At 43.2% G+C, this 25,218-nt stretch overlaps 1 protein-coding gene and 1 long non-coding RNA gene across 2 annotated transcripts in view; one reads left to right on the top strand and one right to left on the bottom strand.

Annotated features, from left to right (window-relative positions):
• Positions 1-1,100: 1,100 nt before the first annotated feature.
• Positions 1,101-4,477, bottom strand: LOC140686927 (uncharacterized). Its single transcript, XR_012060932.1, has 2 exons — positions 4,093-4,477; positions 1,101-2,227 (listed from the first exon to the last, which is right to left on the bottom strand). It is a non-coding gene; the product is annotated as an uncharacterized lncRNA (long non-coding RNA).
• Positions 4,478-4,604: 127 nt separating this feature from the next.
• The window catches only part of TRAP1 (TNF receptor associated protein 1), a 48,787-nt gene continuing 28,173 nt past the window's right edge, over positions 4,605-25,218 (top strand). The window contains exon 1 of the mRNA XM_072942579.1: positions 4,605-4,737. Within this exon, the coding sequence (XP_072798680.1) occupies positions 4,662-4,737 (76 nt within the window). The 5' untranslated portion in view covers positions 4,605-4,661. The remainder of the gene's footprint in view (positions 4,738-25,218) is intronic.

Here is a 25,218-nt window from a genome sequence, read left to right as displayed (position 1 = left end):
TTCCAGGGAGGCTGCTGCCGCCGGCCCTCATGCATGGAGTAGCCAGGTTGTACGGGACCAAGAACAACCCTCTCAGCTTGGAAACTGCCTTAGTTTTAATGTTCATGATCAGACATGGGTGTGGGGAGAGTGGGCTGGAGCAAGTGGTTCTCACCTGAGGTCTGGACAGGACAGGAGCTGGGGCAGAAACTGGGCCCTGAGCAGCCCCAGCGGGCTTAAAGCCCTGAGTTACCTGGAAAGGGCATCCCAACCGTTTTGTTTGGTGCAGGGAGACGTCCTGGCTGTGAAGTGCATTGGTTAAAATGCAGATTGTGAAGAGAACAAAGAAGGGAGTCACATCATGCTTGCTTCTCCCAAGAAGCAGGAGGGGTGCCTTGCCCCTAGCCTGTCTCCAGGCCCTGTAAACACGCTGTTGCCTGTTCTTGGGCTCCCAGTGGAGTCAGCGCTAGGGTCTGTCCATCCCTCCTGTTTGCTGAACTGTAGGCACGGCACCCGCCACTCGGAAGAGGCCAGGGGCTGCTGCTGGACCATGGTCCCCTCCGCCCGAGGAGTGAGGGAAGATACCCAACAGTCTGCATTTCCACCTGTCCTCCATACCCAGCTGGACCAGAGAATCCTGGCTGAGGGGACCCTCTTCACACCTGGGGAGACACAGTCTCTGGAGGAGAACGTGACAAAATCTGCCCCCTGGCTGAGGCCTGACACCAGGTGTTGCTCAGGACACCAGCTGGGCAGGGCTCTGTATGGAGCAGAGGCCCAAGTGCCCAGGCTAAGGGCCAGTCCTTCAGGGAGGCAGGGCTTTGCCGGCATGGAGCAGACACTGAAGGAGGGGGCCTTGCGGCCACCAGGAAGCCATATCAAGCAGGGAAAGAGGCCTTCGAGCAGGCAGAGTCTCCCACACAGCCTCTCTGCTCCCTCCAAGCATCAGGTGAGAACTGCAGCTCCAGGAAGTATGAAGCACCGGCTTGGCCCAGGCTCACACGGGCACATGGTGGAAGCACGCGGGGAACAGTGTGGCTTTCTCACCCCTCAGTCTCTCAGACCAAACGAATTCTCACTTGTCCTCTTTCTCATAAGCAATAGATGCAGTGGACTTGAGGGCTGGTAGACACTTTTTATTCTTAAAATGGATGTCATCCACGAGCTGGGAAAAATTTTGATTTGAGTTCTTTGCCAGGACAAAAATGCACCTTTCAAAACATGCCCTCAAGGCTAGTTCACCTGGTGGTGTCCCCTCAGTGGCAGAAATGCTGGGGGCAGAGTTGCTGCCTCCTCTACCTGCCTTCCCCAGAGCCACACTCACTCAGGCAAGGCCCCTCCAGTGATATTTCGTGGTTATCCAGGCACAGTTAACTGTCTTATGTTGGTCACATGGGACAGGGAGGCTGGGAGCCCAGCAGGATGGCCCCTCCTGCCCCTCCTGTAGGGAGCACAGGCAGCCATCACAGGGGAAGGACCCCACAGGAGAAGGGATTGCCAAAGGCCACCCAGCTAGTGGGTGACCAGGGAGCCCCTAGAGGGGCCTGGAATGACTGCTGATGCTGTAGGGAATGAAAATGGAGAAGACCTCAGGTCTATTCACCCCTCAGACTGGGGTGGGGGTGGGGGTCCTGCGGAATCAGCCTGAGACATTCCCAGTGAACTTGATGGTAGAATTAAAAGTGGCCACTGGCAAAGAAGAACAAGCCATTTAGAGAAAAAGCCTCAGAGCCATCTAGTAAGTTCCAGGCGAGGTCCTGCTAAGTGGCTGCACCTGCCTCCACGAAGGGCCGTAGGTCTTGCTTCTGGCCCAGTCCCAGCCTCAGCATGTGTGCCAGCAGGGGTCAGATGGAGCCGCGCTGCCTTGGGCAGGTCTCTGAAGTTGGCAGGATTGACATTTGTCAAACACACTGAGCTAGTTGTCAAGCAAATCAGCAAAATACAAGTTTTCTGAGTTCCAACTCACTCTGAGTTGGCATCAAAGTACTGCGAAGGATGAAAAGGACTTTAAGAAATGCAAAAAAACCCTGTGAGGTACCAGCAGGCCATTTGTACTTCTCTGAATTTGAACGTTTCGATGCTTCAGAAACCCAGGGAGAGGTACTGCGTCTCAGGCTTTGGTCAAAGGCCACCAAGCTGCAGCTGCTCCTCTCCAGGCCAAGAAGTATCCTAGAGCCATGAGCCTCTCTTCCTAGGGAACACTCAGGATGTTGCTTGATGAAGGGAGAAACTCACCCAAGAGTTAGTACTTTGAACAAAGAAATGAAGAATAAGGGAGTTAGTCACATTGGGGTTTTCTTTGCAGTAGGCATTTTTTTTCAATTGTGGCAAAAAATACATCACACTTACTATCAATCATTTTTAAGTGTACAGTTCAGTGGTATCAAATACACTCATATTGTTTTGCAACCATCACCACCATCCTCTCCAGAACTCTATTCATTTTGCAAAACTGAAACTCTGTCCCCATTAAACACTAACTCCCCAGTCCCCCTCCCCCAGCCCCTGGGAGCCACCGTTCTATTTTCTGTCTCTATGAACTTGACTACTCTAACTACCTCTTGTTAGCAGAATCATATAGTATTTTGTCTTTTCATGACTGGCTTCACTTAGCATTTACATAGCATAATGTCCTCAAGTTTCATCCATGTTGTAGCATGTGTCAGAATCTCCTTCCTTTGTAAGTCTGAATAATATTCCATTGTACGTATATACCACATTATGTTTCTTTATTCATCCATCAGTGGACACTTGGGTTGCTTCTACCTTCTGGCTGTTGTGAATAGTGTAGTGGGCATTTTTCACAGCCCTCAGCTCACCCCAGGGGACGGCAGTGACTTCTGCAGAAGGAATGGACAACCTCAGAGTTGGTTGTCCAGGCCACAGAGGTGGTCTGGAGACCCAGGGAGGGGGGTGTCTCCTCCTTCTCTCCTGTCCTGTTTCTCTCTCTTGCTCTCTCCAAGCAACTCCTTGCCAGTCTCCATCAATTCTGCTCAAGCACATCTGCATCTAATCATTTTTTCCCTCTTCTATTTTCCTTGTCTGCAAAGGGGCTGAAAGCTGCTCATGACCCCCTTAGACTGGCCTGGATCCCTGGGCACCTTAAAAGGCCACAGTTCCCTGCGCTACCAGAGGACCCAGTATCACAAAGATCTGTGGCTGAGGGTATGTCTCTGAAGGCCACAGGCCAAGAGAGGACAGAAGGCCCAGGTAGGTGTGTCTGGAACCTGATAGGTTTGCCCTCCACAGAGCCTGGGTCCTGCCTGTCTCAGCAGAGGCCCCCCCACCATCCTTAACTAAAGCCTAGGTTTCCTTCCTTCCTTTGCCAAATACCACTTCCTCTTCCTGAAATAAAAGGGCTCCCCAAGCTAGATCTATTGCCCCATAGACCACTGTGTCAGCTCTTACAAAACAGATGATTTCCTGAGTGGAGTGAACAAATGAAATGTGACGGTGAGACACCTCGATTCAGTGACATCCTGGGAATGGAATGCTATGTCTGGGACTGGCTCAGTGTCTGGATTGTAGGGAAGGAGGGAGAGAGGCAGGGATTGGTTATGCAGGGCTTGGAGGCCAAGGCATAAGGGATTTGGAATTGATTATCTGCTGGGAAACCACTGGAAGACCCTGATTGAGGAGTGTATGATCCAGCTGCTGTGTAGAGAATGGGGTGTGTGTTGGAGGGTGCGGGGTGGGGTGTCAGGAGGCAGCTGGAGTCTCCCAGCTGAGAGAGCTCCTGCTCTTCCATCCAAATCTGCCCACGTCTTTCATGTTCCCCTCCTCTGTTGCTTAAGCCTGGAACTTGTGGATCACCCTTGACATCTTCTACCTGGAAGTGTTCCTGGACACACCCCCTCCTGTGGCCCTGGCTAGGTCCAGGTCCCACGGGGGGGACACTCCCCTGGCTTCTGTACTTTGCAGATCCTGTCACAATCTCAACCTGTTTTTGTGCAATTATTTGATCGTGGCAGCGAGTCTTCAGTGTGCCTCATTATCATCTGGGGAGCCGCCTGAACCCCACTTCAGGCAGTGCTGGAGAATCTGCATGTTACATGGTTTGAAACTCTCGTAAGAAAGGGAATTCAAGGTCGGAATCCCCGACGAGACTCCTACCTCCAGGAGGGCGAGAGAATTGGAATGAATGAATAAGGCCAGTTTGCTGGTGGGCGTTGGCTCTCGAGTTTTGGTGTAGCCAAGTCAAGCATGAAAGTCTCCCTTTTGCTTTTTAGCTATTTGGCCTGCGTTGGTTGGAACAGACTGACTTCCAGCGGTCTGGACGGGTGGCCAGGTCTTATAAAGGATCCCAGAGGTATTAACTGCTTCTGCCTGGGCGCCGCCTTTTCACACCCTCTACTGTGGACTGGAACATCTGCCCGTTTCTGGGACGCACAAACTGAGGCCCAGCTGGTGGACAGGTGCCCAGGGCGACCCAGCACTCACTGCCCGTCGCCCTTGACAACGCGATACAAGGTCGCGGAGGTCCCGCCTCCAGGCCCGACTGTCCTCTCGCGGGCCGACCGCGCCCGCGCCACGGAAGCCCGGCCCACTCGCCCGCGCAGGCAGCGGACCGGGCAGCCGGGCGCGCGCTGTGACGTCACCGCGCCGCGCCCGGCGAAGGCCCCGCCCGGCCCCGGCCCCGCCCCCGCCGCGCGTGGCTGCTCTGGGCGCTGAGGAGAACCGGCATGGCGCGGGAGCTGCGGGCGCTGCTGCTGTGGGGCCGCTGCCTGCGGGCGCCGGCGTTGGCGGCCTCCCGGGGAGGTGAGAGCGGCCGGGCAGGGCGGGTGGAAAGCGGGCAGGGATGGGGACGCGCGGAGCTCCCAAGAGTCCCGAGCCGATTTTCTCCTCCGTGGGAGGCGCTGTGTGGGAGATTCTGTGAGACTGATGTGCCCAGCGCGCGGCGAGCGGCGAACGCTGAGCGCTCTGTGCGTCTTGATGTCACCTGGCTCGACCCAGGGCTGGGCCGCCGGGGTTTTCCCGTAGGTGACGGGGTTGAGTCCGGGCCCACGTGACTGCAGCAAAGGCTTCTCCCCTACCAGCTCCTGGGGCCGGGTTGAAGTAGAGAGGCTGCGGGCTCCTCGCTGCTGGAGCCGAAGGCAGTTTCGAGGAGTTGAAATCGAAGGGTGTGTGTGCGCTGGGAACGGACCCCACCAGGATGATGACTTAAGTCCCTTAGTTGCGCTTTTATTCCTCTCCTCCCCCAAGTTGATTTATACACGGATAATGCATAAGCCACTTGGTCACTCGTTCATTCGACACAAACTTGAGTGCCCACTCGGCCTGGCATGGCACGCGGCAGCGAGCCGAGCAGAGACCCGGCACCTGGGCCCTCATGCAGCCCGTGGACTCTGGGTTATTGACCGCCGTGTCCTCAGGGCCTGGAATCGGTAGGTGCTCAAATAAATGTTGAAAGAAAAGAATGACCGCAATCTCTGCTTTCTCACTCCCCACTGGGAAGTAACCACGGGTGAACATGTTGATGTTCTTCCAGGCTCTGCACAGTTACACACATACGTAAATAGACCTGTCTAACTATTTTTACGTAAAAAGGCCTAAACCGTATATACATTGTGCAGCAGTTTGTTGTTGTTGTTGTTGTTGTTTAAAGCTCCAGCATGGCTTACACAGCTTTTCTTGTCAGTATGGACCGGTTCCATACTGTTTACAGTGGCTGCGTAGTGTCCTGTGTTATGGATGTATCATTTACTTAACATTATCCTGTTGAGGGAGTGGTAAAGATTATTTCTGTTCTTTTCGTCGTGACAATGCTGCCTAGAATGTATGAGTGTTTAATCTTTGTGTACAGGTATGGCATTTCTTTCGAATTACAGAATTAAGAGTTTTAAAATTGATGGTTCATAGTCTTGCGTATTTGAAATGTTTGCTGATATTGCCAAATTGTTCAAAAAGGTTTTATCAATTTATATTCCCCTTAGCAGGGAATGAGACTACCTGTATCAAGGCATCTTCTCCAACACTGGATATTAGATCTTTTTGAAACCAGTGGTTTGTAAACTGTATCTTGTTTAACTTACATTTGCATGGATACTGATAAGAATGTTTTCATTTGTTTAATGACTGTATATCTTCTGTGAATTTCCTCTTCATATCATTTACACTTTTTTCTGTTACCTGAGTTTTAAATTTTGGTGTTGTCTCTATTTTTGTTTTGTTTTTTTTGTGTGTGTGTGTGTGTGTGGGTAATTAGGTTTATTTATTTTTAGAGGAGGTACTGGGGATTGAACCCAGGACCTCATGAATGCGAAGCATGTGCTCTATCACTTGAGCTATACCCTCCTCCCCTACAATGATTTTTTAAAATAATGTGTATTAACAGATAAGACAACTGTAGGTTTTATTACTGTTACTTGTATCCAACGTCTTCCTTCCTTTTTGGATTTATTTCCTGTTTTACCAGAGTATACCGTTGTGTTAGTTTTGCAGAAAAAGTCAGTTGGTTGTAAATTTTCTAAGCCCCACCATGTCTAAAAAGATTTTTATTTTGTGCCCATACTTGTGGAGTCATTTGGCTGGGTATTTTATTGCATTCCAGGTTGAAATAATTTTCCTTCAAAGAGTGATACTGCTCTGTGGTTTCTTCTAGTATCTTCTTTACAGGTGAGCAGTCACACCAATTTGATTCTTGTGTGTTTTTTGTAGCTGACTTATTTTTTCCCCCTTCTCTAGAGGTTAAGATTCTTTTCTCTTTTTTGTTTTTTTTTTTTCATGTTCTAAGATGTTCTGTTCATGTGTGTTTGTAATTCATTCTTTGTACCATGTAGGGTCATTTCCATTGTGAAGATACATTGGTTTCCTGCCAAGTTTTGTTCTGGTTCTTTCTCTCTTTCCCTTTATAATCTGTATCTTCTCCTTCTGCAGTTTGTCACGGTGGTTCAAGTAGTCATTTCTTGAATCTGAGACACTAAATCTGTTCTCGAAAGCTCTCTGTATTGCAGATGCCTTTGACATTGTCACCTGTGTGTATAAGGGTGAATATATGGTTGTTTGGATGGATTGAGTGACAGGTGAATCTAGCCAAGAATATGTCTTATGCATTGGGGGGAAGAGAATGTGGTTGTAGTAGAATTCACCTATATAGAAAATTCAGAATTCTCCTGTATTTTTTTTTTCTCTTTTCCTGGGAAGGTATTGTCCAGTTTTCAGCCTGTGCTTGGCTTCACATCCAGGACTCCGACCTCAGGTCACCATCATCCTAGCGCTTCTTGCACATAGAATATCTCTGTGGGATAGAGTCTCTGACTGCAGACGTTTTATTTTTCACTTTTGCTCATTACTTAGTTTATTCAGCAAATATATTTAGAAGGCCCTCTGGAACTTCCAAGGTGGTATGGCCCTGCCTTTGGGTCATAGGTTAGTGGGAACACATGGCTGCCAGGCAGTATGCTGGGCAACGTTGGAGGCATATGTGGTGTATCAGAGAATAGAAACATGTGGTTGACTGTTTTTCAAGTTTCACAGAAGAGAGGATATTTGGGCCAAGTCTTGAAAACATTAGGTGCAGGGTAAGGGGGTGCTTTTGAATAATTTGGTTTGACAAGAAACTAGGAGTATAGGGGAGTGAGGGTGAATGAGGCTAAAAATTACGTCCTTTCTCTTCTGTTAGATGTAAACTTGTGGGTTGGGACCACATCGGTCTGTAATCAGGATAGTCAGAGTGCTGGGCCTGGGCCAGTGTTTGGAGAAGCCAGCTGCAGTCTCTCTGAGGACCACAACCACATGCACCTGACTTCACGTGCCCTCAGGACCTGGTGGCAGATTACAGATGTCAGAGACAGATAATGTCTCTTCTTGAAGCTTGAGTTGACTGGTAGTTGGGGACAAACAGTATTTCAACCAACAAGTAATCCCTTCCCTTGGTAAAATTTAGTTATTCATTATGGGGAGTGTGGATATCAGAACTTGAATAATCTGGAAAACATAATGTTGCAAATAAAAATATAAACTGCCATCAAGTCTTTCCACCAGAGATCCAGCAAGTATCAGAAGTTGCTGATTTGCTGGTAGACAAATAAGAAAGCTACCTACCTCCCAAAGACGAGATATGACCCCGAAAAATCAACGACAGACTCAGTCTCCAGAAGCAAATGTGACTGTGTTGTAAGGCAGGTGGGGTGTTGGGTTGGTCATTTTGCATGGCTGGGTGACAGCAGTGACCACAACAGCTCTGAGCCGTGTTTCCTAATTACTCTGGATGCTCTTATTCTCACAGTTGGCATCGCAAGAACGAGATCGTGAGGCAGCCTCTGTAGGCCTGGTTGGTGCTTGAATTAACGTCTTCTGCCTTTTCTGTTCTCTGTAAGCTAGGGGCTTTGCTGGAATTTTCTGCCTTGGAAGGGAGAGTTGTAAGGGGTGGGGAGTCCACTCCAAGCACCAGAAAGGTCACAGGAGTGAGCTTTCTCTGTCATAGGGCCAAGAAGCATTGCAGGTTTGTTTCATTCTCCAGAACGAGCCCCACCTGAACCCTGTCCTACTGCAGATTCCCATTTAGTACTTTCATCATTTTGTTGATTTATTTTGCTTCCTCCCTCTGCTCTCACGGGGGTGGTAGGGGGCATGCTATTTAATTTCTGCCCTCACACTTCTTGTACAAGAATTCAGGAAAATTTCTGGTGTTGCCAGGCTGTTCTTTCCAGGATGGAGGGGAGTAGCACTTGCCAGTCAGATTTCACTCTCTCGTTAAAGCAGCTATTCGTGTTGCTAATGTAACATGGCAATAAAGGTTTTGATGGTTAACTGCTTGCTTAGACGCTGAATGTCAGTGCCAACTACATAAACCACGGTGCTGGGACTTAGGGCCGGCATCAGAGAAGCACATGGACAGAGGAGGGATGTGTGGCCAGCTGTCCAAGAGGCACCAGGTGGCCCTTTGGCAGTGGGACACTTGGTTAGGATGAGGGGCCTGAGTTATCCGAGTTGTCTGCCAAAGATCAGACCAACCCAAGTGTAATAGGTTAGTAAAGGCCTTATTAGTTACTGGCTGAGTATTTGATCAGAACTAAGACGAAAGGAAGATCCCCGAGTGTTTTGCTCCCCCTGGACAAGAACAGAGGGAATGCAGCTTGAAGAGGAGGGAAGTCAGGTTGATGAGTAAACATTGAAGGAAAACTAACAGTTCTCGTTCCCTAGATGTGAAATACCAGGTCATAACAGAACAGAGGAGGTTATTACTGAGGCCAGTGGTGGTGTTTGCTTGTCTCAAACCAAAATACTGACTCGGGATCAGTGAAACTATATCCGGTTCACCCTCAAGTGAGATGCTTTAAATTCAAAGCCAGAGGGTGTTCTTGGATTGCATCCTTGATGCCCTCAGTGGAGGCAGCTAGAATTTCTCTTAAACACCATTCTGCTCAGTGTTGATATAGAACACTTGCCTTTTACTAGGAAGCTGCTGTTTGCTTAGTCCACACAGGGACTTCCCCATAGTTCTAGCATTTAGTAAAGGTAGATTTCAGGGTGTTTATTTCTGATATGGCTGGTATTTCTGCCAAAGCCACTAGAAATTATAGACAATGGAAGTTGTGGCCTGGAGAACCAGCGTCCACTTGGGGGCGTGACTCCACCTGCTTTTATGCCTGCAGATCAGGTAAATTGAATGCAAGTGTAGCTGAGTTGTGGCTGTAGTAACTAATTTTGAAGGAATGGCTTGGATATTTAGCAGCTGTATAACCAAGAGATGTGATTAGAATACTGAAAATTGTGAGATAGCCAAAATGAATACCATGTTTTAAAAGAGCAGGCTGTACAGGAATGTTGTTCAGAACATACAGAAAGGTGCAAGTCTTCCCCAAGGAGCTGGGCAGCGAGGTCCGGCTGTGTGCTGCAGAGGAGGAATGAAGAAGGCGCATGGTCACTGGAGTTTACGCTCACTGTACTCCGACGTTTACAGGGAACAGAGTGCCTGGGGGAATTTTCCATGAAACTGACTTGTGAAGTAGTAAAGCATTTTGTTTTAACCATTATGATTAGAAGTCTTTTCTGGAAGACTTAATCATTAAAAGGAACATAACTGAACCTTCCTTTGATGTTTTCGGGGTCGTTGTGAATGTTAGTTTATGGTCTTCTGTTCTAATCCACAGGCCCCTGCAGGACCACTGGGTTGTGACGACTCCTTTGTCTATCAGGTGCCCCACACTGAAACCACATCTTGAGTATTTGTGTTTTTAGCCTCTTTTACTTTACTCCCATTTTAACCTACCAGGCCTCTGAAGCCGGGGTCCCTCCTCCTCTCCATTTTCAGATGATGGTTGGGAAACTAGATCATGAAACTTGCTGGCGAATGTTTTAAAAGAGGAGAATTTTGAGCTTGGACATAAACATTTTTGTATAGCTGAAGCTTGGCATGTCGATTTCATGTCCCATATTTTGACTGTTCAGAGTTGCCCCTCCCTTTTGATTTATTAAGTTTCTTTGTATTCAGAGAGTTGTTGTTTCTTGGAGTGTTGGTACAGCTTAGGACAAAAGGATTAGAACAGGCTGTGAAACACAGTAAGGTTTGAGAAACAGTGAACATGTTCGGCAATGCCAGAGGTAAGAACTTAGGAAATTTTGAGGGACTACAAAGCTTTATTGGATATAATAGAAAGTGAAGAGCTTTCTGTCTAGAATATTGATGTACTTAACACAAATCTTACCCAAGCGATGGCAGAACTTAAGAAACAAAATGTTTGGAGAAATTTCAGGTGTGAATAGCTAACCTGTGGCTCTGGGGGAAGTTGAGAGAGAATGAAGCTCTCAGAGTTGACTTATTGAAAAGCAGAGCATTTCATGCGTACAAGCATAAAACTATGGGGAAATAATTGGAGGTGTTCTGGAAAAAAAGCTAGAGGCTACATTCCAAAGAACTACAATTTTTCCAGTATCATATTTTCCCTTTGGGGGAGAGAATTAATTCTCCTTTTCATTACAGAATTTTAAACTTTACAAGTAAACTTCTTTAAAAATTTTTTCTACGGTACCTGAAGCTTTGGCTTAGAAATGTTTAGATTGGTATTAGATGAGTGAATTTCAAACTGTTTTTGTCACGTGCTTCCACTAAGAAAAGCATTCACATCATAACCTGCTATACACGTACATGTACACTGTACAACTGTGTGTGCTTACTTAGCTGAAAGAGTTCTTCTGTAAATACTTACCCTTACTATGCTATACGTTCTTTTACTTTGCATTTGATTTAAAAGAAAATTCTGACTTAACCCACTGAATTGGTTGCATAATCAACAATCTTGACCCGCATTCTGAGAAACACTTTGTGTCACGTTGGCTGTATCTTCTGAGAAAATGACCCCGTGTTTAACAGGGGTCTGCTCCGACTCCACCAGGATCGTGGGAGAAATGCAGGTAGGAGATGGTCCCACCCACTGGTACACCTGCTCCGTCGTGTGGCAGCATCACTTCCTTAAACATCTGAAGTGTCTGCTGTGGGACCCCCAGGGGACGAGATGGACAGGATTCCTGGCCCTCTGTGGCCCTGAGGTAGACTGGGGTCAGACGCAGACAAGTCCATGCCACATGGCTATGCAATGAGTAGAAACCGAAGCCGGAAGAGGGTTGCGATAGAAGTGGGAACTGAGATGGTTGGGGAAGGCCTCCTGTGCAAGGTGGTGTGTAAGCAAAGCTTGGAAGGAGGTGAAGGGTCCCAGGGAAGGCCATTTCCAGCAGAAGGAGCGTCTGGTGCCGGGGTCTTGAGGCAGAAACAGGCTAGCAGATTGGACGGACTGCAGGGAGGCAGGGGCCGCACTGGGGGGGTGCCCTCGAGCGGTCCGGTTAGAATAGTGCCACTTCGTCCTGGTGCCTGACTCCACAGATAGAGATTTGGGCAGTTAGTGAGACTAGGTGTTGAGTTAGAGTTAAAGCTAACTTCCTAGGAGTTTCCTGAGAAAACTTCTTTCTACATTTGTGTTAGTGAGAACATAGTGGTGGTTTCCAGAACAGACTGCTACCAGGAAAAAATCTTCAACCCTGACTCCCAGCTCACTGCCCAGTGGTGCCAGAAAAAGCCCCTGCAGTGACCAATGTGCCACCATCACTCCGGGCACAGGCCATATGTGGTCTGCCCCTTACACGTCTCCCATGCTGTATCCAGATGCACAGAGCTCTGGTGTTCCACGGGGTGTGCCCTTCCTGTATTTAACCCTCTCCTGATGGACTTTTAGGTTGTTTCCAGGCTTAACTTTTTTAAATCACAAGGAGTCCCACCAACAATTTCTCACACCTTCACCAGTGCTGGCATAACAGTATTTTAAAAATCTTTTGTCAGGCTGGTAATGAAAATGCAATCTTGTTTTAAAGGTATTTCTTTAGTTATGAATATGGTCACACATCTTTTTCTGTGATTCAGAGCCATTGATGTTTATCATTTTTGTGAATTGCCATTTTTCTTTTGCACCGTTGGCCTTTTTCTTGTCGATCTGTAAGCGATCTTGCTGTATTAAGGGAATTAGCCCTCTGTCATGTGTTTCAGCCTTTTTTTCCCCTAGTGTGTTTGCCTATTTACTTTAAATTTTTTTAGTATGGTTATTGCTCATTGTTATTATTCATTAAAATTTAGATTTTAATTGAGGTATAAGTGACATCTAACATATTAGTTTCAGTTGTACAACAATGATTTGATGTTCGTATATACTGTGAAATTATCACCACAATAAGTCTAGTTAGCATCCATCACATCACAGAGTTACAGCTGGTTTTCTTTTAAGGTCTACTTTATTGACTTTAATTTTTATGTGGTCCATAAATTTATGGTTCTTGGGCTATGTGTCTTGTTTAGTTTACTCACTCTTAAACCATTGGGAAAAAAGATCTCAAGATGATCAATATCATTAGCCCTTACTTAGGGAAATGCGGACCAAAACCACAATGAGATACCGCATCACACCCACCCAGGTGGCTGTAATAAAAAACACGGGCAGTAGCACAAGCATTGGCGAGGATGTGGAGAAATTAGAACCTTCGCGCACTGCTGGCAGGAACATTAAATGGGGCAGCACTTTGAAAAGCAGTCTGGCAGCTCCTCAAACGGTTAAACGTAGAATTACCATTTGCCCCGGCAGTTCCGTTCCTAGATTTACACCCAAGAGAATTTAAGACATATCCACACAGAAACATGTATACCAGTATTTATAGCAGCATTATTCATAAGAGCCAAAAAGCAAGAACAGCCCAATTGTCCATCAGCTGATGAGTGGATAAACATGTGGTCTATCCATACAATTGATATTATTCAGCCATAAAGAGGAGTGAGGTGTGCTGTGTGCTGCAATGTGGATGAATCTTGAAAACATGTTAAGTGAAAGAAGTCACAGACAAACGACCACATATAGTGTGCTTCTGTTTATGTGAAACGTCCAGAATAGGCAAATCCATAGAGGCAGAAAGTAGTTGCCAGGAGCTGGGGGCAGGGAGAATGAGGAGTGACTACTAATGTGTATGGACTCTCTGTCTGGGGTGATACTGGTCTGGAATTAGATAGTGATGATGATTTTGTAAATACACTAAAAACATTGACTCGTACACTTTAACTGGATGAATTATAGTTCAGTCAAGGTTTGTAAAATCTCTTACAATTTCTTTTAGTACTTTTAGCTTTTATTTTCACTTTATAGTCCATCTTGAATTTGTTTTAATAAGTGAGGGAGGAAATTAATTTTAATACTGTGGCTTTCAATTCATGTGCTTTAATATTTTATAATAGTATTTCCTCATGTTTTTCAAAAATTTCTAGGCTATTTATGTACTTTTATTTTTCCATATGAATTTTAGAATTAGATTGAATAGTTAAAAAAAAGTCCTATTTGAATTTTCAGTAGGATCATGTTAAAAATATAGACTAATTTAGATAATTGATACCTTTAAATATTTACTCTAACTATTCAAGGACATTTCCCCAAGCTTTTTATATCCCTTTGTAAATGTGTTTTATGTCCCTACTAAATTTTTTAAATTTTTCTTGTAATTGGGTAATTTTTGCCTATAGTCTTATAAATAGGTTATTTTGTAAATGGGTTATGGATACACATAGCACAATTCAAAGGATACAAGGTGTGTGCAGTGAAAAGCATATCTCTTCACCTGCTACCCTCAGCCACCAGTTCCCTTCCTGGTGGCAGCCCCCGAAGCCCATTTCCTGGGTGTCGTCACAGAGATAAGCTTGGCTTATGAGACAATAGATGTGTGTGCACACACACATGTGTATTTAAACACCGTGGTGACATAGGCAAAACCCTGTTCTGGACCAGGTTTTTTCTTAATAAATCTTAGAGGTAATTCAGCATCAGAGTGCTTTACACCTGTATTTGCCTCACTTTTCTGTGTTTTAGAGTGTTCTATTATGTATGTAATGTATTTACTGACCTTCTACTGATGACCCCTCAGCCTGGTCATTGGCCGCTGATTCATGGGGGTCCTCTACATTGGATCCTTATTTGCTGTGTCTTTTACGGGGCCTTCTCATGACCCTGACATTGATGGTGGGAAGGGGCTAGCCCTTTTGTGACAGCCACATTTTCTTAGAATTTGTTGTTTTGAAAAATTAACTATTAATTGTTAGATAAACAAGGTATACAGTAAGAAGTCTTGCTCTCAGCTTGGTCCCCCTCTCCTCCGTTTCCCTGCCCCCCCTTTCATAGGTCATCACAATTATTCTACAGCCTCCGGTGTTTCTATGCGTACAGTATGTACAGATATACGTCTTTCTTCTGCAGGGATATATACTTCTCCATATTCTGTTGTTCAGATAATAGATATTAGAGAGCTTGCTCTATCAGTACATAGAGTTTCCTTGTTTTGTTTTTTTCCAAATAGCCACATCATAGTAGTGGTCCCATGTTGAGAGGCACCAGAGTTTATTAGTCCTCTGTTGACGGATGCTTGGGTAGTTTCCAGGCATTTGGTATAATGTATGGCCTTTAATCTCTTTTTTAATACACAGGTTCAGCTGTATCCATAGAATAAAGTCCCAAAATGGAATTGCCAGATTAGAAGGTACGTGCACTTGTAACCTTGACCAATATGGCCAAATCACCTTCCCCAGGACTCAAGCCATTTCCGGCTGCCATAAGTGGTTTCCCCGCTGGGTTACCAGAAATACTGTCTGAAAGTTACTGCTGAAAGCAACACAGTGCAGTCCTGTCAACTTCTCTCCCTTCCTTTGAGCTGGTGAAGATTACCCGTGGTTAGAATTGGAGCAGAATGCCCACGAGGGGCCTTGACTTGTGCTGGGCCTGCCAGACCCTGCCCCATTCCCTTCTCCTGCAACTGCCTTCACCTCAAACCTGCAGGCTGGGCTACACCTCGGGCTTATACTCCCCTTTGCGGTGGGCGTCAAGGACACCCAGTACCTGACCATGTCGCCCCCACAGGCCACACACGGGAAGCTCCTCTGCTTAGTCAGGCTGGGTTCCCAGAGGCTGTGTGTACATCTCTCTGTTTGCAAGTTCAGAGTGACCCAGAGGGGGTTGAAGCTGGCGGCAAGTCCCCCCCACCAGAGCTTGCCTGCCTGCCTTCCTTCCTTTCTCTTCTTTTGGTGAAATACGTTCCACTTGAAAAGGAATGCACGTATAATGCGTATGTGCAGTTTTTAAAAGAAGCATCAAGTGACATTTAAGAAATAGAAATGACTAGTCCCTCGAAGGCACTGTGTGCCCCTCTCTGATGCATCCTCTCTCTCCCGGAGGTAACTGCTGACTTGAATTTTCTGGGTTTTATTCCCTTCTCTTTATTTCTGCCTGTGTATATGTATAAACACATATGTATGTATATGTATACACACAATTTATTGAAATCATACTGTGTATATTCTGCTGTGACTTTGCTTTCTTGAGTCCACATTATGCTTTCTAAGCTTTATCCATGATAACGTTCATTAATTGTCCCTGCTTATTTTGTTGTGTTAATACACCTTCATTTCTTTATGTAGAATTCCTGACGTATACCTCATTCTGTATAGTGTTGGATGATGTGATATGCTCCAGCTTATTCGGTGATGCGTTTCTGGGGACCCCACCAGGAGACAACAGAAGTCCCCTTTGCCCCACACTCACACCAGTGCTTGGTCTTCTCAGACTTTTTAATCTTTGCGAGTCTGGTGAGTGTTAGGTGGGATCCTGTGTGTGTTCGATAATAAGATACACATCAGAAAGTACATGAACTGCAGGTACAGCTCAGTGAGGCAGCAGCACCTGTAGGGTTTATCCACGTCACGGCTGAGGAATAGTCCATTGTGCAAACGTACTGGCACTTAGCCCGCTTCCCAGGCACAGCCATCCTGGTAGTTTTAGTTGGGGCTTTTATAAATGAGGCACAGTGCACTTCCTTGTGCAGGCCTCCTGCCTCATGGAGGCACCGATGCATTTCTCTAGGGTTCATAACTAGAGTGCAATTGCCGGGTTTACAGTGTGTGTTTTTACTATAAAATTGTGACTTTTTCAAAGTTGGTCTGGATTTACATTCCATCAACTCTGTGAGAGTTCCCACTGCCTCATCCTCACTGACACTTGGAGTTTCCAGAGGTTTTTTTTTTTTAATGTATTTATCTTACAATATCATATTTTTAATATACTTTTATTATAGTATAGTCAGTTTACAATATTGTGTTAATTTCTGGTGTACAGCACAATACTTCAGTCATATAGGAACATACATTTTTTTGTTTTCATATTCTTTTTAACCATAAGTTACTATAAGATATTGAATATAGTTCCATGTGCTGTACAGTATAAACTTGTTGTTTATCTATTTTATATATAGTAATTAGTATCTGCAAATCTCAAACTCCCAGTTTATCCCTTCCCACCCCGTTCCCCTCTGGTAACCATAAGTAGATTTTCTATGTCTGTGAGTCTGTTTCTGTTTTGTAAATAAGTTCATTTGTCTTTTTTTTAAGATTCCACATATGAGTGATATCATATGGTATTTGTCCTTCTCTTCCTGGCTTACTTCACTTAGAATGAAATTCTCCAGGGCCATCCATGTTGCTGCAAATGGCATTATTTTATCATTTTTTATGGCCGAGTAGTATTCTGTTGTATAAATATACCACAACTTCTTTATCCAGTCATCTGTTGATGGACATTTAGGTTGTTTCCGTGTCTTGGCTATTGTACATAGTGCTGCTATGAACATTGGGGTGCATGTATCCTTTTGAATTTATAAGGTTCCTTCTGGATATGTGCCCAGGAGTAGGATTGCAGGATCATATGGTAAGTCTATTTTTAGTCTTTTGAGGAATCTCCATACTGTTTTCCATAATGGCTGCACCAAACTACATTCCCACCAACAGCGTAGGAGGGTTCCCTTTTCTCCACAGCCTCTCCAGCATTTATTGTTCATGGACTTTTTGAATGATGGCCATTCTGACTGGTATGCGGTGATTCCTCATTGTAGTTTTGATTTACATTTCTCTGATAATAAGTGATATTGAGCATTTTTTCATGTGCCTATTGGCCATTTGTATGTCTTCATTGGAGAATTCTTGTTTAGGTCTTCTCCCCATTTTGAGATTGGGTTGTTTGTTTTTTTTCTTATGAAGTTGTGTGAGCTGTTTATATGTTCTGGAAATTAAGTCCTTGTCAGTCTCATCTTTTGCAAATATTTTCTCCCATTCTGTAGGTTGTCATTTTGTTTTGCTTATAGTTTCTTTTGCTCTGCAAAAGCTTGTTAAGTTTAATTAGGTCCCATTTGTTTATTTTTCTTTTTATTTCTACAATATCATTTTTTAAAATTGAAGTATAGTTGATGTACAATATTATATGTTACAATATACAATGTAGTGATTCATAATTTTTAAATGTTATACTCCATTTATGGTTATTATAAAATATTGGCCATATTCCCCATGTTGTACAGTACATCCTGGTAGCTTATTTTATACCTGATAGTTTGTACCTCTTAATCCTCCACCTCCATCTTGCCCCTCCCCCTTCCTCCTCCCCACTGGTGAGGGTTTCCAGAGGTTTTAAATCTTCATCAATTTGATGATCGCAAGGCAATGTTTCAATTGTGATTTTCATTTCGCTGCATGCCAGTCTTTCCTTTATGAATTACCCCAGGGTTCTGCAAATGAAGGCCCATGGGTCAAACCAGACTTACTGCTTGTTTTTGTAAATAAAGTTTCAGCCGAACACAGATATGCCCATTCTTCCAGTTGTTTTCTGTGATCACTTTCCTGCTACATCAGCAGAATCAAGCAACACAGCTCAAAAATCTAAACCATTTACTGTCTGGCCCTTTGCAGAAAACATTTGCCAACCTGTGTTGACCCCAGGATCCTAAAGATCCTCTCCTTTTTCTATGAAAGTTGTTTCCTGACTCGTTTCTACCAAAAGAGAATAAGAGCCTCTCTTTTGAAGGATTACTGTTTCTCTCTTTGTTGGTAAACTTTCTCACAAGCTTCATTTTCCAGATTAGAAAAGAGTTGCAGATTAGCAACTGCAGGCTAATTCTGGCTATGAACAAATTTTGTTCAGTCCAAACATTTTTTAAAACATAATTGCAAACATTTAAAGTTAGATTTGACATCAATATTTGAATTTCTTATTTCTTTTGAAAAATTCAAATTCTGAGAATCTTGCCCCACATTTCACAGTGGCGACGACCTTTTAGAATATGGAAGGTCTGCTGCCTCCTCCAGGTGGGCCTGCCCTCTGCAGTGAGATCCAGTACCTGTGCTCTCAGTTGCTCCTTCATTCCAGGTCCATTAGTACCATTTCTTTTGCTGTTACTATTTCGTAGGTAGAGTTAATTGTATTGACTGTCTACAGGCCTACCTCGTTGTATTGTACTTTGCTTTGGTGTACTTCACAGAGACTGCGTGTTTTACAAATTGAAGGTTTGTGGCAACCCTGGGTCGAGCAATCTGTCAGCACCATCTTTCCAGCAGCATTTGCTCACTTCATGTCTCTGTCTCCCAGTATTTCAAACTTCGGCATTATGGTTTTATTGTTATGATGATCTGTGGTTAGTGACCTCCGATGCTGCTCTTGTGATTGGGGGCACCCCCAAACCACACCCATGTAAGATGGCATACTTAATCGATGAATGTTGTGTGTTCCACCACTCGGCCATTCCCCTATCCCTCTTTCCCTCCTCGGGCCTCCCTATTCCCTCAGTCACAACAGTGCTGAAGTTAGGCCAGTTAACAAACCTACAGTATCCTGCCTCTGAGTCTTTAAGTGAAAGGAAGTCACAATGCCTCTCACGTTAAATCAAAAGCTAGAAATGATTACACTGCATGAGGAAGGTGTGTCCAAAGCCAGGACATACTGAAAGCTGGGCCTCTTGTGCTGGTTAGCCGAGTTGTGGAGGCAAAGGAAAAGTTCTTGCAGGAAATTAAAAGTGTTTGTCCAGGGGGAGGGTATAGCTCAATTGGTAAAGCACATGCTTAGCATACACAAGGTCTTGGGTTCAATTCCCCAGTACCTCTTCTAAATAAATAAGTAAACCTAGTTACCCCCCACCCCGAAATGTGTCCAATGAACACATGAATGAAAAGGAAACAAAACAGCCTTGTTGCTGATGTGGAGGCAGTTTTAGTGGTCTGGATAGAAGATCTAACCAGACACAATATTCCTGTAAGGCACAGCCAGAGCAAGACCCTCATTCTCTTTAATTCTGTGAAGGCTGAGAGAGATGAGGAAGCTGCAGAAGAGAAGCTTGAAGCCAGCAGAGGTTGGTTCATGAGTTGAAGGAAAGAAGCTGTCTCCATAGCATAGAAATGTGAGGTGAAGCAGCAGGTTATCCAGAAGATCTAGCTAAGATAATGAAGGTGGGCACACCAAACAGCAGATTTTCAATGTAGGGGAAACAGCCTTCTATTGGAAGAAGATGCCATCTGAGACTTTCATAGCTGGAGAGGAGAAGTCAATGCCTGGCTTCAAAGGACAGGATGATTCTCTTGTCAGGTGCTAATGCAGGTGGTGACTTTGAAACGCAGCCAGTGCTTATTTACCATTCCAGAAATCCTATGGCCCTTAAGAATGATGCTAAACCTACTCTGCCTGTGCTCTATTAATGGAACAACAAAGCCTGGATGACAGCACATCTGTTTACAGATATTTAGTATTTTAGCCAGCTTTGCGACCTACTGCTCAGAAAAAGGATTCCTTTTCAAATATTACTGCTCATCGACATGCACCTGGTCACCCAAGAGCTCTGATGGAGATAGACAGTGAGATTCATGTTTTTATGCCTGCTAACACAGCATCCATTCTGCAGCCCATGAATCAAGGAATAATTTCAACTTTCAGTTCCTCAAGAAATTTCATAAGGCTATATAGCTGCCATGGATGTGATTCCTCTGATGGATCTGGGCAAAGTCCATTGAAAACCTTCTGGAAAGAATTAAGAACATGCATGATTCATGGGAAGAGGTTTAAATATCTACATTAACTGAAGTTTGGAAGAAGCTGATTCCAGCCCTCTTGGATGACTTTGAAGGGGTCAAGACTTCAGTGGAGGAAGTAACCACAGATGTGGCGGAAATAGCAAGACAACTAGAATTAGAAACGGAGTCTAAAGTTGTGACCGAAATTGCTGCAATCTCATGATAAGACTTGTAACGAATGAGGAGTTGCTTCTTATGGGTGAGCAAAGAAAGTGGTTTCTTGAGATGGACTCTGCTGGTGAAGACGTTGAAATAACGACAAAGGCTTTAGAATGTGACAGAAACTTGGTTGATAAAGTAGCAGCAGCATTTGAGAGGACTGACTCCGATTTTGAAAGAAGTTTTACTGTGGGTGAAATGCTATCAAACAGCATTGCATGCTACAGAGAAATCCTCTGTAAAAGGAAGAGATTGATGTGGCAAACTTCATCATTGTCTTAGATTAAGAAATTGCCACAGTCACCCCAACTTTCAGCAGCCACCACTGTGATCAGTCAGCCGCCATCAACCTTGATGCAAGACCCTCCACCAGCAGAAAGATTACGACTCGCTGGAGGCTCAGATGATGGTTAGCATTTTTTTAACAGTAAAGTATTTTTGAATTAAGGTATGTATTTTTTAAAGACATGCTGTTGCACACTTAATAGATTATAGTATAGTGTAAACATAACTTGTATATGTGGAAACCAAAAAATTCGTGTGATTTGCTTTATTGCAATGGTCTGGGACTGAACCTGCAGGATCTCTGAGCTCTGCCTGTAGTGCTAACCCAGCCTTGCATCCTGGAGATAAACTGGCTTGGTCATGACGTGCATCATTTTTATATATTAATGGATTTTACTTGCTCATATTTTGGCAAGGACCTCTATGTCTGTATCCATGAGGGATATCGGTATATTATTTTTATTGTATGTGTGTGTATAATGTCTTTGTTAGGTTTTGATGTTAGGGTTATGCTGTCCTTATAAAACTTGAAATAATTCCTTTTTCTATTTTCTAAAACTTTGTGCAAGATTGGTGTTATTTCTTCCTTATATGATGGATATTTTGACTTCAGTAGAAATTCTGGGCCTAGAATTTTATTTAGAAATATTTTTTTGCAGACAAATTTAATTTCTTTATTAGATATAAAGCAATTCAGAATTTCTGTTTCATCTGTCACTTTGGATAAATTTTTTTTCCAAGGAATTTGTCCATTTTACCTAAGTTGTCAAAGTTCCTGACATAATTCTGTTCATAATGTTTCCCTATTGCCCTGTTAATGCCTGTAGAACTTGTGACAATGACCCCACCTTCACTCCTGGTGTTGGTAATGGGTGTTGTCCTTTTCTTCCCGATGAGTCTAGCTGGGGGCTTATCAGTTTTGTTGATCTTTTTCAAGAATCAACTTTGGCATTGTTAATTTTTCCCATTGTTTACCCATTGTCTATTTTATTGATTTCTGCTCTTTGTCATTTCCTCCCTTCTCCTGTATTTGGGTTGACTTTGTGCTTTTCTCTAATGTGAAACCTTAGGCCATTGGTTTTAGACTTATTTCCTAACATAAGCATTTAAAGCTGTAAGTTTCCTGCTATGAGTTTCTCCCCACAACTTTTAATATATTGCATTTTCATTATCATTCAGTATGAAATATTACCTAACTTCCCTTGTGATTTCTTCTTTGACCCATGGATCATTTAGAATATGTTGTTTAATTTCCAGATACCTGGGGACTCCTATATATTTTATTATTATTGATTCTAAATTAATTCTGTTATATTCAGAGAGCTTACTCTTTATGATTTCATTCCTTTTAAATTTATTGAGACTACGGCCCACTTTATGGTCTGTCTTCATGAATATCCCATATAAGAACTGTAGTTTGCAGTTGTTGGGTACAGTACTCTATAAATATCCTTTAAGCAAAAGTGTTTCATACTGTAGTTCAGACGATCTGTGTCCTGATTTATTTCTTGGTTCTGTCATTCATTGAGAGGAGTGTCAAAATCTCTGACAATAATCATGCATTTGTTTCTTCTTCCTTTTAATTCTTTCAGTTTTAACTTCATTTATTTTTGAAACTGTTATTAGGCAGACAGATTTGTGACTGAGTTTTCTTGATGACTTATATCTTTTATCATTCTGATATATTCTTTTTCTCTGGTAATACTTGTTATTTTGCAGTCTACTTTGTCTCATCTAATATGGCCACGCCAGCCTTTTTATGCTTACTTTTTGCATGGTATATCTTTTTCCATTCATTTACTTTCAGTGTATATATGTTTTTATATTTAAAGTGATTGTTTTATAGACAGCATATAATTAGTCTTGCTTTATCAATTCTGACAATCTTTGCCTTATAATCAGAGTGTTTAGTCCATTGACTTAAAATTAATTATTGATATAGTCAGATTTATCTCTACCTCTCTTCTACCTTTCTTGCATTCTTTTGGATCAGGTAAATATTTATGTTTAAATATTTTTTAGAATTCCACCCTGATGCTTTTTTAGCCATACTCTGCTTCATTTTTTATTGGTTACTCTGGAGAATGCAATGTTTTTCCTTAACTTTTCAGTTTGTTTAGAATTAGTATTGTAATATACCATATAAACTGTAAAAACTTTGCAATTATATAGGTGTGTTTCCTCTCTCCACCTTGTTTCTCATATGTATTGCATGTATGTATGTTATAAATCCCACTAGATGATATTTTAATTTTTGGTTTAAACTGTTGTATATATTTTAAAGAAATTGGAGAAAAATTCTTTTCTGTTTACCTATGCTGTCATTTCTGATGCTCTACATTCCTTTTTGAAGATCCAAATTTCCACCTGATACCATTTACTTTCAGCCTGAAGAACTGTAGTGTTTCTTCCAGTGCGGGTCTTCCAGTGCTGTTGAAGGCTTTAAAGATGTTGTACCATTGTCTTCTGGCCTCCATTATTTCTGATGAAGAGTTAGCTGTCATTCAAATTATTGTTCCCCCATGTAATGTGCTCTCTGGTTGCTTCCAAGATTTTCTCTTTTTATTTGGTTTTCAGCAGTTTGATTATGATGTGCCTTCATGTTTTTCTTTGATATTATCTTGCTAGTGGTTCATTGAACTTTTTGAATCTGAATTTATTTAATGTCTTTGACCAACTTTGGGGAAATTTTTAAATTATTAGTTCATCAAGTATTTTTTCTGCCCTGTTTCTTGTTCTGCTCTCCTTCTGAGACTCCAGTTACATGTATGTGAAACTTCATTCTCCTATCCCACATATATCTGAGACCACATTCATTTGTTTTTAATCTTTTTCTTTCTCTCTGTTTCACACTGAATAATTTCTATCAATTTATTTTCAAGTTCGTAGGCTTTCTTCTGTTGTCTCCATTTGGTTGTTAAGGCTTTCAGTTAATTTTAAAATTTCAGAGATTGTATTTTCTATATCTAGAATTTCCACTTGGTTCTTCTATTATAGTTTATGTCTCTGAGATTCCTCATCCTTTATTTTGAGCATTTTACCTTATGTCATATAGTATTGTTATAATGTCTGTTTTAAGACCCCTGTCTTCTGATAACAAAATCTGGGTCTTCTTGGCACTAGTCTCCATTGACTGACACTTCTTTTGAGTAGGGGCTGCGTTTTTCTGTTTATGTGTCGGGTAACTTTTTATTGCCTCCTGGACGTTAAGGTGGTTGCCTTGTGGAGTCTCTGGATTCTGTTATATTCCTTTGAAGAGTAGCTGTTATTTTAAAGGTGGATATTAATGTGGCTGGCCCCCAACTGCAAACACTTTCTCTTAGGCAGCAGTTTGACTCTTTTATCCTTAACTGGGCTGCTTGCAGTTTGCTCCCCGCATGTGTAGTTCAGGAGGTCAGCCACAGGCTTAGAAGAATTTATTCCCCAAACTAGGGCTCCCTTTCTCTGAGTCACCTTTCTGGGGTTTTCTCCCTTCACTTTTCAGACTCCGTGGTTTTCTAAATCTCTCCTCTGGTTCTTCCGGCCAGAAAGTGCACATCGTGCATGCTTTCTCTTGGAGTTTTAGTGACCCTTCATTGAACTCGCCCTCATTCTGTGCTGTCCCTTCTTCCGAGTATCGACTCTCCTCCAGAATCTGCCTGCTTTTGTTGATGCTCCAGAGCCTTCATGTGGTCCTTCTGTTGTTCCTAAGGTCCTGGTTGTCATCCACAGGTTTGGTTGGTAGGATATACCTCAGCCAAACAGGAGGTGGTAGTAAAGATGAAAAGTGAAATCACTCTTGTCCCTATCACACTTGTGAAGTGGGAGTGTCTGTCTGGGATATATAACTCCAGAGAAACAATCAGTGTATTTCTCACAGCTTAAAATATTAAAAATGTGTCTGTATCTAAAGTACATTTAGGATTCCATTATGAAGGAAAACCATAGTAAGAACTATGGCTGAAATATAGGAAAGGTGGATGATTTAAAACAAACAAACAAACAAACAAACAAAAACAAAGCACAAGAACAGAACACACCCGGTGTGTTTTCACTCATTTGCCTTCCTTGGCCACCCCTGTTGGCAGTTGCATTTTTAATTTTGCTCACCAGTTACAATGGCCGTGCAGGACCACTAACGCCATCTGTTGGCCAATCGGATGTGCTTCTGCTTGAGCATAGTGATGTTTATGCTGATAAAAAGTTTCATGATTGTTTAAAAAACAAGTTTCAGATGTTTTGGCATGCAGAGAAATATGGATGTTCTTGCCTTCGAGAATTTGATACTAAAGAATATTAGCCTGTTCCTGCCCTAATTTGGTGAGATATTATGTTAACAAAAAGGTGATAGAAAAAATGCCACAAGCTGGCTCATAACAGCAGTTCTAAATCAGCAGCATGGAAAGCAGGGGCTCTGAATT

Source organism: Vicugna pacos, chromosome 18, assembly GCF_048564905.1.
Source record: "Vicugna pacos chromosome 18, VicPac4, whole genome shotgun sequence".
Classification (NCBI taxonomy): domain Eukaryota; kingdom Metazoa; phylum Chordata; class Mammalia; order Artiodactyla; family Camelidae; genus Vicugna; species Vicugna pacos.
This window is presented reverse-complemented; position numbering and strand designations above follow the sequence as displayed.